At 31.2% G+C, this 17359-nt stretch overlaps 1 protein-coding gene across 5 annotated transcripts; it reads right to left on the bottom strand.

Annotated features, from left to right (window-relative positions):
- Positions 1-5986: 5986 nt before the first annotated feature.
- Positions 5987-8691, bottom strand: LOC139868938 (pentatricopeptide repeat-containing protein At1g04840-like). 5 transcript variants are annotated; one of them, XR_011765999.1, is made up of 4 exons: positions 7518-8691; positions 6531-7367; positions 6332-6414; positions 5987-6259 (listed from the first exon to the last, which is right to left on the bottom strand). XR_011765999.1 is itself a non-coding variant. In XM_071857274.1 (3 exons), the coding sequence occupies exons 1-2, from the start codon at positions 8689-8691 to the stop codon at positions 6535-6537; spliced, it is 2007 nt and encodes a 668-aa protein (XP_071713375.1). In that variant the 3' UTR covers positions 5987-6414; positions 6531-6534. The 5 variants fall into 5 exon arrangements, 3 of the variants coding, with proteins under 3 accessions (XP_071713375.1, XP_071713377.1, XP_071713382.1); XR_011765998.1 differs by having other exon boundaries at positions 6332-6411; XM_071857274.1 differs by having other exon boundaries at positions 5987-6414.
- Positions 8692-17359: the final 8668 nt, after the last annotated feature.

The raw sequence follows: 17359 nt of genomic DNA, 5'->3' as shown, positions 1-17359 counted from the left end.
GTAACCTACAACTAGTTGTCCACAGTTAGATGTACAGAAATAAATCGATAAATATTATCTTGAATCAATCCACGACCCAGTGTATACGTATATCAGTATTGATCACAACTCAAACTATATATATTTTGGAATCAACCTCAACCCTGTATAGCTAACTCCAACATTCACATATAGAGTGTCTATGGTTGTTCCGAAATGTATATAGATGTGTCGACATGATAGGTCGAAACATTGTATACGTGTCTATGGTATCTCAAGATTACATAATATACAATACAAGTTGATTAAGTTATGGTTGGAATAGATTTGTTACTAATTTTCACGTAGCTAAAATGAGAAAAATTATCCAATCTTGTTTTACCCATAACTTCTTCATTTTAAATCCATTTTGAGTGAATCAAATTGCTATGGTTTCATATTGAACTCTATTTTATGAATCTAAACAGAAAAATTATAGATTTATAGTCGGAAAAATAAGTTACAAGTCGTTTTTGTAAAGGTAGTCATTTCAGTCGAAAGAACGACGTCTAGATGACCATTTTAGAAAACATACTTCCACTTTGAGTTTAACCATAATTTTTGGATATAGTTTCATGTTCATAATAAAAATCATTTTCTCAGAATAACAACTTTTAAATCAAAGTTTATCATAGTTTTTAATTAACTAACCTAAAACAGCCAGCGGTATTACTATGACGGCGTAAATCCGGTTTTACGGTGTTTTTCGTGTTTTCAGGTTTTAAATCATTAAGTTAGCATATCATATAGATATAGAACATGTGTTTAGTTGATTTTAAAAGTCAAGTTAGAAGGATTAACTTTTGTTTGCGAACAAGTTTAGAATTAACTAAACTATGTTCTAGTGATTACAAGTTTAAACCTTCGAATAAGATAGCTTTATATGTATGAATTGAATGATGTTATGAACATTATTACTACCTTAAGTTCCTTGTATAAACCTACTGGAAAAGAGAAAAATGGATCTAGCTTCAACGGATCCTTGGATGGCTCGAAGTTCTTGAAGCAGAATCATGACACGAAAACAAGTTCAAGTAAGATCATCACTTGAAATAAGATTGTTATAGTTATAGAAATTGAACCAAAGTTTGAATATGATTATTACCTTGTATTAGAATGATAACCTACTATAAGAAACAAAGATTTCTTGAGGTTGGATGATCACCTTACAAGATTGGAAGTGAGCTAGCAAACTTGAAAGTATTCTTGATTTTATGTAACTAGAACTTGTAGAATATATGAAGAACACTTAGAACTTGAAGATAGAACTTGAGAGAGATCAATTAGATGAAGAAAATTGAAGAATGAAAGTGTTTGTAGGTGTTTTTGGTCGTTGGTGTATGGATTAGATATAAAGGATATGTAATTTTGTTTTCATGTAAATAAGTCATGAATGATTACTCATATTTTTGTAATTTTATGAGATATTTCATGCTAGTTGCCAAATGATGGTTCCCACATGTGTTAGGTGACTCACATGGGCTGCTAAGAGCTGATCATTGGAGTGTATATACCAATAGTACATACATCTAAAAGCTGTGTATTGTACGAGTACGAATACGGGTGCATACGAGTAGAATTGTTGATGAAACTGAACGAGGATGTAATTGTAAGAATTTTTGTTAAGTAGAAGTATTTTGATAAGTGTATTGAAGTCTTTCAAAAGTGTATAAATACATATTAAAACACTACATGTATATACATTTTAACTGAGTCGTTAAGTCATCGTTAGTCGTTACATGTAAGTGTTGTTTTGAAACCTTTAGGTTAACGATCTTGTTAAATGTTGTTAACCCAATATTTATAATATCAAATGAGATTTTAAATTATTATATTATCATGATATTATCATGTATGAATATCATTAAATGTCTTTACAACGATAATCGTTACATATATGTCTCGTTTAAAAATCATTAAGTTAGTAGTCTTGTTTTTACATATGTAGTTCATTGTTAATATACTTAATGATATGTTTACTTATCATAGTATCATGTTAACTATATATATATCCATATATATGTCATCATATAGTTTTTACAAATTTTAACGTTCGTGAATCACCGGTCAACTTGGGTGGTCAATTGTCTATATGAAACATATTTCAATTAATCAAGTCTTAACAAGTTTGATTGCTTAACATGTTGGAAACATTTAATCATGTAAATATCAATCTCAATTAATATATATAAACATGGAAAAGTTCGGGTCACTACAATTATATCATTTATAGATGGATATTATGAAATGGTATGCATGCCTGTCAATTTTCGATGTAAAGAAAGTTGTCTTTTAAAAACGAATGCAATGTTTGTAAAATGTATCATATAGAGGTCAAATACCTCGCGATGTAATCAACTATTGTGAATCGTTTATAATGTATATGAACGGGTCCTTTCAGATGGGTTCAATGATTACAGTGATAATGGATAATGGGGGACGACCAAAAAGAATGGTGATGATTACTCGCTGCTGTTTAATATTTTATTTTCTGTTTTCAATTGTTTTGGCCGACAAATAAACCCCACCCATTGTATTTTTCTGTCAATCTATTTCTTTGGCAAAATGGACGGTTAGACAACTTGGGGCCGTGTTTAGTTTTGTTATTGATCGGGCCACAGACAAGAACTCAAGCCCATTAACTTCCCTAATAAAAAAATGTAACACTTGGACTTGTTGTGGGCTAGTCATGCAAATCGTTCCTATTACTAATTGATCACCGAAGCCCAACAATTCTCTTTTGACCACCTACTCGATTCAAGATGGTTGCATTCGTTTGTTTTTTTTCTTCGTTCTGTGATGCTATGACCTTGTGCTTCTCTTACAGCGAAATATGATCTGGAGCATATTGAGCTGATGATGATTTTATGATCACGATAAGATTATGATCATGATTATAATTATGATATGATTTTATGACTATGACAATAATAACAATGATGTATGATGATGAAGTTTAGGGTTAGGAATGATGATGATGGATACGGTTGTGTATCATAGGAATGAAGATAGATTATGGTGATAATGAGGGTTAGATGCAGAATACAGTCGGGTTAAAAGAATTTAATCCGAGAACTTAATCAGAAAGATACACACAGTTCAATGGTTTGGAGTGTTTGTCTTGAACGAGAGGTCGCGGGTTCAAGCCCTTGCTGAGGCAGTTTTTTTTTTTTTTTTTTTTGAACTTTTCCTATTAAGGTAGTATTAATATTACTATTACTGTTATTATTTTTATCATTATTATTACCATTATTATCATTATGGTTATTATGATTAATTATTATTATTATTATAAGTATTATGAAAATAATTAAAATTAATATATAATTTAAAATGAATTATTAATATCATTATTATTATTATCATTATCATTATTTTTATAACAAATAAATATTATGTATATAAAATACACTTATAATAATATTACCTATAATCATATATTAACATTATTTATATAAATATTTACATATAACAAATTATTGATTTTTTTTTTGTATAATACTAATCACATATATATATAAAACTATATAAATATTAATTATTTTAAATTTATATATATACAAATTAAATATATAAGACATATAATTTAAGATATAATATATAAATTTGTTCGATTAGGAGTATATGTGTTAATATATATATAAATGATATAGGTTCGTGAACCCGAGGCCAACCTTACACTTGTTCAATGACGTCATATGTATTTTTACTACGAAATACAGTATTGTGACTTTCATTACTCCCTTTTTATATATATTTTTGGGACTGAGAATACTGCGCTGATTTTATTAATGTTTTACGAAATAGACACAAGTGATCAAAAACTACATTTTATGGCTGGATTATGAATATTGAATATCACCCCTTTTTAGCTTGGTAACCTAATAATTAGGAAACGGGTATGGCCCCGAATTGACGCGAATCCTAAAGATAGATCTATGGACCTCGACAAGTCCCATTCGAGGTACGGATGTTTTAGTACTTCGAGATTATTATTATTATACAGACAAGAGGTTCTGTTTGGGGATATTCTATGCATTAAAGTTAAGTCGGTTATCAAGCGTTCACCATATGAATGATTTTTAATTCGCGGGTTACGCGTGTTATTTTGTACTCGGGTTACGTGTACAATTAAATATATGAAATCTTATGGTCTATTAAAATGATGGAAATGAATGTTTATGATAAACTAATGAACTCACCAACCTTTTGGTTGACACTTGAAAGCATGTTTATTCTCAGGTTTGAAAGAAATCTTCCGCTGTGCATTTGCTCATTTAGAGATATTATTTGGAGTCATTCATGACATATTTCAAAAGACGTTGCATTCGAGTCGTTGAGTTCATCAAAATTATTATTAAGTCAATTATAGTTGGATATATTATGAAATGGTATGCATGCCGTCAACTTTCGATGTAAAGAAAGTTTGTCTTTTAAAAATGAATGCAATGTTTGTAAAATGTATCATATAGAGGTCAAGTACCTCGCGATGAAATCAACTATTGTGAATCGTTTATAATGTATATGAACGGAGCATTTCAGTTGTTATGGTCAATTGACACCTAAACTTGTGTAATGTAAAAATTAAAGTTGTTTAAACTTGTGGAGTATTGGAAATGTTTTGTAAACATAATTATGGTGTCGTTGTAATCAATATTAATGTGTTGTAATAAAAGAAAAAATTCCCGAGTCGGTATAATAATGGGTTGGGTTGTTTCAAAAACGGTTTTGCGTTAAAATACGTAATGAGTCAAACGAGTCATATTTTTAAATAGGTTCAAATGTGTCATGTTGGATCGGTTTGGGAGGTTTAAAGCAATGGCGATCCCAGAATCGATTTAATGAGGTTTAGAATTGTTTAGTAATTATTATATTGAAATTTACTTTAGTGGCTGTCTACCTAAAAAAACCATAAATGTAAAAAAATATATGAAGTTCTGTAGTTAAATTTAGTAGTTTCCTATACAATTTGAAGAGTATTTTATAATAAAAAAATTTTCACACTAGTAGTCTCCCGTTAACCCACAGGTTTTCACATTGATTCACCATTGTTTTAAAGAGATCTTAAAACGCTCAATAAACAAATATTAGGAATATCGTTTATGTAATTAAAGAACACTATAACATAGATGAATGACAAATTTAGAACTCATTCATTACATAAACAAAATAAAAAAACTATTGAGTAGATAATACATTTCAGGTGAAAATAAATGGAATAGAAAAAGAATAATCGATAATTGAGCAATGAAAATAAAAGAATTCTGGTCGTTTTTTCTATTCGAATATAAGACTGACACATTATTCGAAAAAGTCAAGAAAATCTCATAATATCTTATCCGAAATCTTATCTTAAAGGGTGATGATATGTACACAACCTAAAATTGTTATGTACACAACCATGATGTTTTACAGTATTGTACAGTACAATACTGTAAAGCATGAAGGTTGTGTACATAACAATTTTGAGTTGTGTACATATCACTTCCCTATCTTAAAACCTTATCTAAATGATCAACAAGTCGCAAATGGGTCGCTTGTGACATGTGACTCGTCAACAAACTTCGGACACTCACTCACAAAAGGTCGCAAAGCGCAACATTTATCTTTTCGATTTGCCATGGTACTCCTACAATGTTTCTTTTTTGGCGAAATATTATACAGTAAAAGGTTTGAAAGGACTTTTTGGTTAATTTCTCATTAGAAAATTGGGTTAGTTATGATATTATTATAATGCAATGGGCCTCTGCCTACTCTGGATCGTCTCTATCCCCTTTCATTTTCACTTTACAGCTTTTCTTGTTTGGCAATAGTACATCGAAATGGTAGAGTAACTCTCTTAGTTATCAAATCAAAGCAATAATGTGACAATCAAATAATCATTCATTGGTTGTTGTAACACACATAGTAATAGTAATAATATAGTCTTAAACATACCAATTTGAATCAAAAAGTATACATTGCTCTCAAAATTTCTCATCTATCTTACTTACAAATGATGTAGCTAAATACCTTAATGTCTAAATCCAAAAGAATATGCTTATAGTACAGCTATATTTACAAATTACCAAAATCTTTGACCCAATGATCTCGTTCTAAATGAATACAACCATACCCTAACAAAGAGGTATGCTGCACCTTTATAAGAGAGCATCAAAATTTAGTCTCCTGAAACTTGATTGATCATCAGTCATCAAAATTTAAACCCAGAATTTCTTGAACAATCTTTAAAAATTGCAGCCTACAAGAAGAAGAATCTGCTCATGAAATTTTTCATGAATAATCTTTAGAAATTGCAGCCTCGGGTTCTTACACTGATACGCTGCAGAAGATGATTTTGACTTGTCACATAGCTGAGAGACGATGTAATCACTTGAGATTTAAAACATAAGCCTGCTAAAAAATGCATTAACAAAAAACATATATGATTTTTGATATTGTAAAGTTGTACTGCAGGAAAACTAGTTACAAAATAAGTTCTTTTTTAACAATTAATGATTGTTGATACTTACATATCTACCAATAATCTTGGCAAGAGCAACTCCCATTTTTAAAATGATGGAATCGTTTAATATCCCGTACTACAATTTCCCTCTTCGTCATTTTGCTAACAAACTTCATTAACGAATGACAATCCCCACAAATTTTCAGGTTTTTCACAATACGAATGACCTTAGAATCCGTACCAGATATAAGAGCAAAAGCCAATGCCAGTTTTTCACTATGACTTCCCAAAGCATCTTCCTTTTCTTCTTCTTCAATATTATGAAGCACCCAATCAGTTTCAGGTATGTACCCTTGTTCTCTTGCTTTTTTCATAATCTCATCCAATTTTAAACTTATTTCATATGAACGAACATGAAAACGATCACCTGCTACAAAGCTACTGACTTGACCATTTATCTCAATATAACTCCATCCGGGATCTTTTGCTAGACCTTTATTTTTCATTTTAGTCCTCACTCTTTCTACATCTTGCCACCTGCCTACCCCTGCGTAAACATTCGACAAAAACACATACCCACCAGGATGTTTAGGCTCGAGCTCTAGAAGCTTCTCGGATACATATTCCGCCATTTGAACGTTCTTGTGTGCCCTACACGCACTAAACAATGTCCCCCAAATGACAAAATCAGGATCTATCGACATGTTTTTGATGAATCTTAAAGCTGCGTTAAGACGGCCAGCTCTCCCGTAAAGATCGACCATTACTGCATAATGTTTCATTGTGGGTTCGATTGAATAATCATGTTTCATCATATTAAAAAAACGTTGACCCTGGTCCACGTTCCCAGCATGCGAACAAGCGGTTATAATCGCAAGAAAAACTACCTCATCTGGCTTTATTCCTGCATGTATAGAATATCAGAAGCTATATGTATCAAATACTTGCATTAAAAGCATGTTTCAGTGATAAATGTTAACAAAAAAGACTTTTTTTAAAACTATTCTAGTCTATATTTTCAATATACACATTGCAGATGCTGTGAATTTCTAACCTGTTGACTTCATTTTGTTGAAATACTGCACAGCCTTATGAAGATTTCCATTAATCCCACACCCCCAAATCATAACACTCCAAGTACGAAGATCCTTATCTTGCGCCATATCAAACACACGGCTAGCATTTTCAATAGACCCACATTTTGCATACATGTCTACAAGAGCAGGAGTTATTTCTTTAGTCAAACCAAACCCATTAGTCAACATATAATCATGTATCTTCACTCCAGTTTCAAGGGCTCCTGCTTTTGCACAAGCCAAAAGTGCACAAACAATAGTATGATCATTAGGTTTCACACCCTCCTCCAACATTTCGAAAAACATCCTTAAAGCCTTTTCATGTTTCCCGTTTTGTGATAACCCATGTATCATCGTAGTCCAAGAAACCACATCTCGGTCCTCTATGTAACTCCAAAGCTTCATTGCTCGATCAATTTCTCCACTTTTTATCACTCCGTCAATTAAATTATTCCAAGTCGAAATGTATTTCTCTGGCATTACTTCAAACAAGTCCATAGCTTTACTCCATTTTCCTGCCTTACAATACCCATCAATCAATACATTCCATAACAATGTACTTCTAGCTTCATCACCGAATTGAGAACTTTCATCGAACAGTTGGTGTGCGCACTTTACCGACCCAACTTTCCCATACATATCTACTAAATTAACCAAAACAAGCTGATCGCATAACAATCCAATCTTCAAAACCTCCGTATGAATCTCCATACCGAGCCACCTCTCACGTAACACCGCAGTCGATTTCAAAATAAAAGATAAAGTTAAACTATCAGGACGAATATTTGATCTCAACATGACAACAAAGTAAGAAATCGAGCTCATGTGATAAGAGTTATCAGTGAGTGCACGTATTAATGAATTGAAAAGAAACAAGTTTGGTTTTTTCGAGTGGCGAAAGATTGAAAGAGCATAATTGATGAAGTTTTTCTTCAAAGAAGATGAGGAAATGAGCTGGGTTACGATTCGGGTGTTTGAAAACTGTTTGCGGATGATGATTTGGGCGTGAATTTGTTGGAGGTGTTTGATGGATTTAGAAGCATGGATTAAAGATATGAATTTAGGTTGATTGAGGAAGATAGGATTGGAAGTAGGTTTTTTAGCGGGAATGTGTTTTTTGGGTTTTTGGAACAGGAGACGGAGAGCTTTCATTCTCTTGTGACAGCGATATGAAGCAGTTCGCTAGGGTTTACAAACAAAAAATTAGCTTTTGGAAAGGGGATGACAGTGATCCTCAAACACCAATTGAATTATTAGAAGAGTAAAAAGTTAAAATAGGTGTGTGAAGATCAAAAAAGTGTGTGTGAGAATCATCCCCTTTTTGGAAAAGTGATTTCAATTGTTTTGATTGATAGATCACAAAGAAAATAAGCGAGTATATAAATATAATTTATATTATATAATTATAATTATAATTATAATTAATAATATATACTCCTTACATTATCCATATTAATAGTCTACACCAAAAAAAACACATCGTTTAAAGAAATGTAATAAAAATACTATATTTTTTATTTACTTTTCAGTTTTACTCTTATCTTTTATTTCCCCTTTAATCTTATTCATATACATTAAGGGCATAATAGAACTTAATCTTCTTATTCTTTTTTATTTATTGAGGTAGACTATTAATTTGAGACATCCAAAATAAAATACCGAACTATTAATATAAGACGGATGAAGTATTTTACATTATTAGCTATCTTAGTTAATTTCACATGACATATATAAAAAGTAAAAAAGATGATTTATCAATTGGTGGAGATGATGAAATAAGATGAAGATTCAATCAGGTTGATGAGAGATAATAAATATGTTACGAGACGTTGACACTGGATGCATGTGAATGTTTTGTCATCCCCAATTATTTAAATAAGCGAATTATAGTGTATTTAAAAACTGTATATTAGTTGTCAATATTTTCAAATAATAAACACAAGTATCCCTTAAATATGATTAACATAATATTATTTAATTCTTTGATCCAATTATGTATTTTAATTTACTAATAACTAAAGTTCACTAATAATAAATTATCAATATCCGAATTCATTAAAAATAAGTTTGAGTTCGTATCTTAAATTTTAAACAAAAGTAAATTTAGACCCACTACAAAAAAAATTGATAACAACTAACAAGTTCTAAAATGGGTGTAGACAAATTTTAGTTATGGGATTATTACTAAAAAAACTATTTTTCTTAGTTTTTTTACTCGAAACCCATTTTTTTATTTTTTGCAAATTTGCCCGCGAAAGACGCAAGGTGTCATCTTGCTCCTTGCTCCCTGGTGAAATCAAGGACGCAAGGTGCCTCTTAGGACCTTGCTTCCACCTGGGAGCAAGGAGCAAGGTGCATCTTGCGACCTTGCTTCCACCTGGGAGCAAGGAGCAATGTGTCATTTTGCTCCTTGCTTCCACCTTACTCATTGCTCTCATGTGAAAGCAAGGTCGCAAGAGGCACCTTGCGTCCTTACTTCCACCTGGGAGCAAGGAGCAAGGTGTCATATTTCTCTTGCTTTCACCTTGCTCCTTGCTCCTAGGTGAAAGCAAGGTCGCAAGAGACACCTTGCGTCCTTGCTTCCACCAGGGAGCAAAGAGCAAGATGGCACCTTGTGCCTTGCGCGGGCAAAGTAGCAAAAAAAAAAAAAAAATTTATGGGTTCTAAGTCAAAAAAGTTAGAAAAATGGGCATTTTAGTGATAATCCCTTTAGTTATTTGGAATTTACTCCACCGACCACCACAAGTCCGTTACTCCCTTTGCATGCCAACATCGATTAATACATAACTTATTTAAATTGTATGTTCCCACCATTGTAGTAATACGTGAAATTGCTAGTAATAGGTCAACTTCTTCACAAAAACGTGATGCTTCTTTTGCTCTTACGGAATTATTGTCATTTGATTTTGTTTTTGTTATGCATTTTATGAAGAACATAATGAGAAGAACTGGGAAGCTTTATCAAGCTTTTCAACGTAAGTCTCAAGATATAGTTAGCGCTTTAAGTTTGGTTTTCACAACAAAGATGTTGATTCAAAATCTAAGGGAAGAAAGTTGGCAGTCACTTTTGAATAAAGTTGTTGGTTTTTGTGAGTCAAATAACATTGAAGTTCCTAAAAGACACAAACTTACAAAGATATAGTTCAATCTCATTCAAAAAAGATGATGTGATTGTGGAACATCATTATCTAGTTGATGTGTTCATTGTTGCTATTGATAGTCATTTACATGAGTTGAACTCTAGATGCAGTGAGTCCGTGATAGAACTTCTTCAACTCATTGTTGCTTTGGACCCGAAAATCGCTTAAAAAAAAGATAATATTATATCAGCAAAAACGTTCTATCCTTCAGACATTACATAGAAGAAAATTATTCAGCTAAAAAATTGAGTTGCGACATTATGAGCTAGATGTGCCTAATCATCTTGAATTGAAAAGAATTCAAACGATTGATGAGTTATGTAGAGGCCTATGACAAATTGAGATGTCAGAAGTGTACCATTTACTTGATAGATTGATTCGTCTTGTATTAACTCTTCTAGTTTCACCTGTAACAAGTGAAAGAGCTTTCACATCAATAAAAATTGTTAAAACAAACTTCGTAGCAGCACGAGCGACGATTTTCTAAAATATTGTGTGATTCTTTATATTGAAAGAGATATTGTATAACGAATTTATGCTGATGAGATAATATATGATTTCGCTTTCAAGAACGTAGACGTGTCCGACTTAAAATGCCTAAGGTATTTTTAAAATAGATTACCTTTTGTGTATGTTTTATAATTATTTAACTTTGCAATTGTTTTAACCAAATTATTACTACTGATAGGTTACTCAATGAGACTAAAGATCGACGTTGCAGGAACTAATCTATTTTTTTAAAGATTTGTTCTGAAAAAAACTTATTAGTGAAGTATTACTATATCTCATATTCTTTTGAGAAACGTATTAGTGTGAGGGATTAGTGAAGTATTACAATATCTCATAGTTACGATGTATATTACTAATTTTATGTTGCTATTTAATTTTTGTGAAATGCATCCCTTATTCTTAAATCCTGGCTTCGCCTCTGATTACGGTATGCAGATTTTTTCTTCATTGAGGGTGAAAATATAGTAATTATAAGATTTTTATATACAAAAATATAAATTACCTAGAATAAAGTGGAATTTACTAAGGTCACTCCATATTTTAACACTTTTTAACAGAACTTATCTCATCCACGTCAGTGTTACATCATCACAAAAAACCTTAACATTACCTAAATTAATCTCTACATCTTACACTCCACCTCAAACTATAACTCATTTTAAATTATTATTTAAATACAACAAATAAATTAAATAACATTTTACAAAATAAAATAACACATTACATTAATATAAATTTAACATTACATTGATAATTTAAATTTAAAATAATTAACAATACTAATTATTTCGAATAAGGCGGGAGTGTCCAAATGTATTCTATCAAATTGTTGTGAAGGACATTATACGTTGTTCCATCTCGGAACTCTCATAACACTGTTCATGCGTTTCAACTCTTTCCGTCCACGTACGTCGCGAGATATTTCCTGGGTTTCGGTGATAGTCTTCTTCGAGGTCGCAAATATTGCGTGCGTTGTCTTCGATTATCATGTTGTGTAGTATAACACAAGTGTACATGATTCATCGTATCTTATTGATTTTATACGGTCTCGTGGGGTGCTTTAGTATTGCCCAACGACCTTGAAGTACCCCGAAAACGCGTTCGGCGTCTTTTCTTTTTCTTCTTGATATCTTTTTAACTTTAAACTTTTTGGCTCAATCGGACATTTTGTGACGACCCGGAAATTTCCGACCAAATTTAAACTTGATCATAACATGAAATTGACACGATAAGCAAAGTCCGTTATGTTGCGTCTTAAAATTTTGGAACTATTTTCGTACATTCATTTGACTTCGACCATTTTCGATGATTCACGAACAACTGCGTGTAAATAAAAAATGTAAATATGTATATATATATATATATATATATATATATATATATATATATATATATATATATAAATGTGTATATATATATAATATTTTAAATTAATAAAATATAATTTAATCATTTGAATTAAAATGTAAAATAATAAATAAAATAATTAAGTTACTATCATTTGAATATATATATATATATATATATATATATATATATATATATATATATATATATATATATATATATATGATATTTATAAATAATTATTATTATATTATAAAATATAATACTAAACATTCAATATATATATACATATATGTATTATATAATCATTAAATATTACGTGATTAATAAATTGTAACATTAATATTTAATTACAAGTTAAAATATAAATGTTATATGAATATTATTATATTTACTTTCATTATTAATATTAGTATTAATATTAGTATATTATTGAAATGTCCCGTTCATATTGATTATAAACGTTCCATATTAATTGATTTCGTTGCGAGGTTTTGACTTCTATAAGAGACGTTTTTCAAAGACTGCATTCGTTTTTAAAACAAACCATAACCTTTATTTTATCGACAAGGTTAAAAGGACACCACCTAGATTATCAGAAATGATGATCTAAAAATATCACACTTACACACTACCAATACATATTGGTTTACAATATTAATATGTTACAACAAAGTAAATTTCGAATGCAGTTTTAAACAGTATTATACAAGCATGCTGACTCCAAATCTTGTGCATATATTAGCATGCAACAGCGGAAGCTCTTAATAATCATCTGAGAAGAAACATGCTTTAAACGTCAACAAAAATGTTGGTGAGTTATAGGTTTAACCTATTTATTTATCAAATCCTGATAATAGACCACAAGATTTCATATTTCAATATACATCCCATACATAGAGATAAAAATCATTCATATGGTGAACACCTGGAAACCGATATTAACAAGATGCATATAAGAATATCCCCATCATTCTGGAACATCCATCGAACATGATATAAAACTCGAAGTACTAAAGCATCTGGTACTTTGGATGGGGTTCGTTAGGCCCAATAGATCTATCTTTAGGATTCACGTCAATTAGGCGTGCACTAATTCTCAAAATTAGTGATGTTCCCTAATTCTTAGGCTACCAAGCAAAAAGGGGCATATTCGGCTTCGATCATTCAACCATAGAAAGTAGTTTCATGTACTTGTGTCTATTTTGTAAAACATTTATAAAGCTGCATGTATTCTTATCCCAAAAATATTAGATTTTAAAAGTGGGACTATAACTCACTTTCACAGATTTTTACTTCGTCGGGAAGTAAGACTTGGCCACTGGTCGATTCACGAACCTATAACAAGTATGTACATATATATCAAAGTATGTTCAAAATATATTTACAACATTTTTAATACGTTTTAATGTTTTAAGTTTATTAAGTCAGCTGTCCTCGTTAGTAACCTACAACTAGTTGTCCATAGTTAGATGTACAGAAATAAATTGATATATATTATCTTGACCCAATCCACGACCTAGTGTATACACGTCTCAGGCTAGATCACAACTCAAAGTATATATATTTTTTTGAATCAACCTCAACCCTGTATAGCCAACTCTAACATTACTGCATATAGAGTGTCTATGGTTGTTCCAAATAATATATATAGATGGGTCGATATGATATGTCAAAACATTTGCATACGTGTATATGGTATCCCAAGATTACATAATATATTAGAATACATGTATAATACAATATAAGTTAGCTAGGATATGATTTGTATAGAATTGTTACAATATTTCCCGTAGCTACAGCAATCAAAAAATATCCAATCTTGTTTTACCCATAACTTCTTCGTTTTAAATCCGTTTTGAGTGAATCAAATTGCTATGGTTTCACATTGAACTCTATTTTATGAATCTAAACATAAAAAGTATAGGTTTATAGTCGGAAAAATAAGTTACAAGTCGTTTTTGTAAAGGTAGTCATTTCAGTCGAAAGAACGACGTCTAGATGACCATTTTAGAAAACATACTTCCACTTTGAGTTTAACCATAATTTTTGGATATAGTTTCATGTTCATAATAAAAATTATTTTTCCAGAATAAAAACTTTTAAATCAAAGTTTATCATAGTTTTTAATTATCAAACCCAAAACAGCCCGCGGTGTTACTACGACGGCGTATGTCCGGTTTTACGGTGTTTTTCGTGTTTCCAGGTTTTAAATCATTAAGTTAGCATATAGATATAGAACATGTGTTTAGTTGATTTTAAAAGTAAAGTTAGAAGGATTAAATTTTGTTTGCGAATAAGTTTAGAATTAACTAAACTATGTTCTAGTGATTTCAAGTTTAAACCTTCGAATAAGGTAGTTTTATATATATGAATCGAATGATTACCTCAAATTTTGTGGATAAACCTACTTGAAATAAAAAAATAGATCTAGCTTCTAAGGATCCTTGGATGGCTTGAAAGTTCTTGAAGCAGAATCATGACACGAAAACAAGTTCAAGTAAGATTTCCACTCGAAATAAGATTGTTATAGTTATAGAAATTGAATCAAAGTTTGAATATGAGTATTACCTTGTATTAAAAAGATATCTTACTATAAATAAGAAAGATTTCTTGAGGTTGAATGATCACTTTACAAGATTGGAAGTAAGCTAGCAAACTTGGAAGTATTCTTGATTTTATGAAACTAGAACTTATAGAATTTATGAAGAACAATTAGAACTTGAAGATAGAACTTGAGAGAGATTAATTAGATGAAGAAAATTGAAGAATGAAAGTGTTTGTAGGTGTTTTTGGTCGTTGGTATATGGATTAGATATAAAGGATGTGTAATTTTGTTTACATGTAAATAAGTCATGAATGATTACTAATATTTTTGTAATTTTATGAGATATTTCATGCTAGTTGCCAAATGATGGTTCCCACATGTGTTAGGTGACTCACATGGGCTGCTAAGAGCTGATCATTGGAGTGTATATACCAATAGTACATACATCTAAAAGCTGTGTATTGTACGAGTACGAATACGGGTGCATACGAGTAGAATTGTTGATGAAACTGAACGAGGATGTAATTGTAAGCATTTTTGTTAAGTAGAAGTATTTTGATAAGTTTCTTGAAGTCTTTTAAAAATGTATGAATACATATTAAAACACTACATGTATATACATTTTAACTGAGTCGTTAAGTCATCGTTAGTCGTTACATGTAAATGTTGTTTTGAAACCTTTAGGTTAACGATCTTGTTAAATGTTGTTAACCCATTGTTTATTATATCTAAAGAGATGTTAAATTATTACATTATAATTATAATATGATGTATTAATATATCTTAATATGATATATATACAGTTAAATATTGTTACAACGATAATCGTTACATATATGTCTCGTTTCGAAATCCTTAAGTTAGTAGTCTTGTTTTTACATATGTAGTTCATTGTTAATATACTTAATGATATGTTTACTTATAATAATATCATGTTAACTATATATATATATATCCATATATATATCATCATATAGTTTTTACAAGTTTTAACGTTCGTGAATTACCGGTCAACTTAGGTGGTCAATTGTTTATATGAAACCTATTTCAATTAATCAAGTCTTAACAAGTTTGATTGCTTAACATGTTGGAAACACTTAATCATGTAAATATCAATTTCATTTAATATAAATAAACATGGAAAAGTTTGGGTCACTACAGTACCTACCCGTTAAATAAATTTCGTCCCGAAATTTTAAGCAGTTGGAGGTGTTGACGTATCTTCTAGAAATAAGTGCGGGTATTTCTTCTTCATCTGATCTTCTCGTTCCCAGGTGAACTTGGGTCCTCTACGAGCATTCCATCGAACCTTAACAATTGGTATCTTGTTTTGCTTAAGTCTTTTAACCTCACGATCCATTATTTCGACGGGTTCTTCGATAAATTGAAGTTTTTCGTTGATTTGGATTTCATCTAACGGAATAGTGAGATCTTCTTTAGCAAAACATTTCTTCAAATTCGAGACGTGGAAAGTGTTATGTACAGCCGCGAGTTGTTGAGGTAACTCAAGTCGGTAAGCTACTGGTCCGACACGATCAATAATCTTGAATGGTCCAATATACCTTGGATTTAATTTCCCTCGTTTACCAAATCGAACAACGCCTTTCCAAGGTGCAACTTTAAGCATGACCATCTCTTCAATTTCAAATTCTATATCTTTTCTTTTAATGTCAGCGTAGCTCTTTTGTCGACTTTGGGCGGTTTTCAACCGTTGTTGAATTTAGATGATCTTCTCGGTAGTTTCTTGTATTATCTCCGGACCCGTAATCTGTCTATCCCCCACTTCACTCCAACAAATCAGAGACCTACACTTTCTACCATAAAGTGCTTCAAACGGCGCCATCTCAATGCTTGAATGGTAGCTGTTGTTGTAGGAAAATTCTGCTAACGGAAGGTGCCGATCCCAACTGTTTCCGAAATCAATAACACATGCTCGTAGCATGTCTTCAAGCGTTTGTATCGTCCTTTCACTCTGCCCATCAGTTTGTGGATGATAGGCAGTACTCATGTCTAGACGAGTTCCTAATGCTTGCTGTAATGTCTGCCAGAATCTTGAAACAAATATGCCATCCCTATCAAAGATAATAGAGTTTGGTATTCCATGTCTGGAGACAACTTCCTTCAAATATAATCGCGCCAACTTCTCCATTTTATCATCTTCTCTCATTGGCAGAAAGTGTGCTGATTTGGTGAGACGGTCGACTGTTATCCAAATAGTATCAAAACCACTTGTAGTCCTTCCCAATTTAGTGATGAAATCCATGGTAATGTTTTC

The sequence above is a fragment of the Rutidosis leptorrhynchoides genome, chromosome 1 (assembly GCF_046630445.1).
Source record: "Rutidosis leptorrhynchoides isolate AG116_Rl617_1_P2 chromosome 1, CSIRO_AGI_Rlap_v1, whole genome shotgun sequence".
NCBI classification, from domain to species: Eukaryota; Viridiplantae; Streptophyta; class Magnoliopsida; order Asterales; family Asteraceae; genus Rutidosis; species Rutidosis leptorrhynchoides.
Note: the sequence above shows the minus strand (reverse complement) of the source record. Positions and strands in the feature narration are given on the sequence as shown.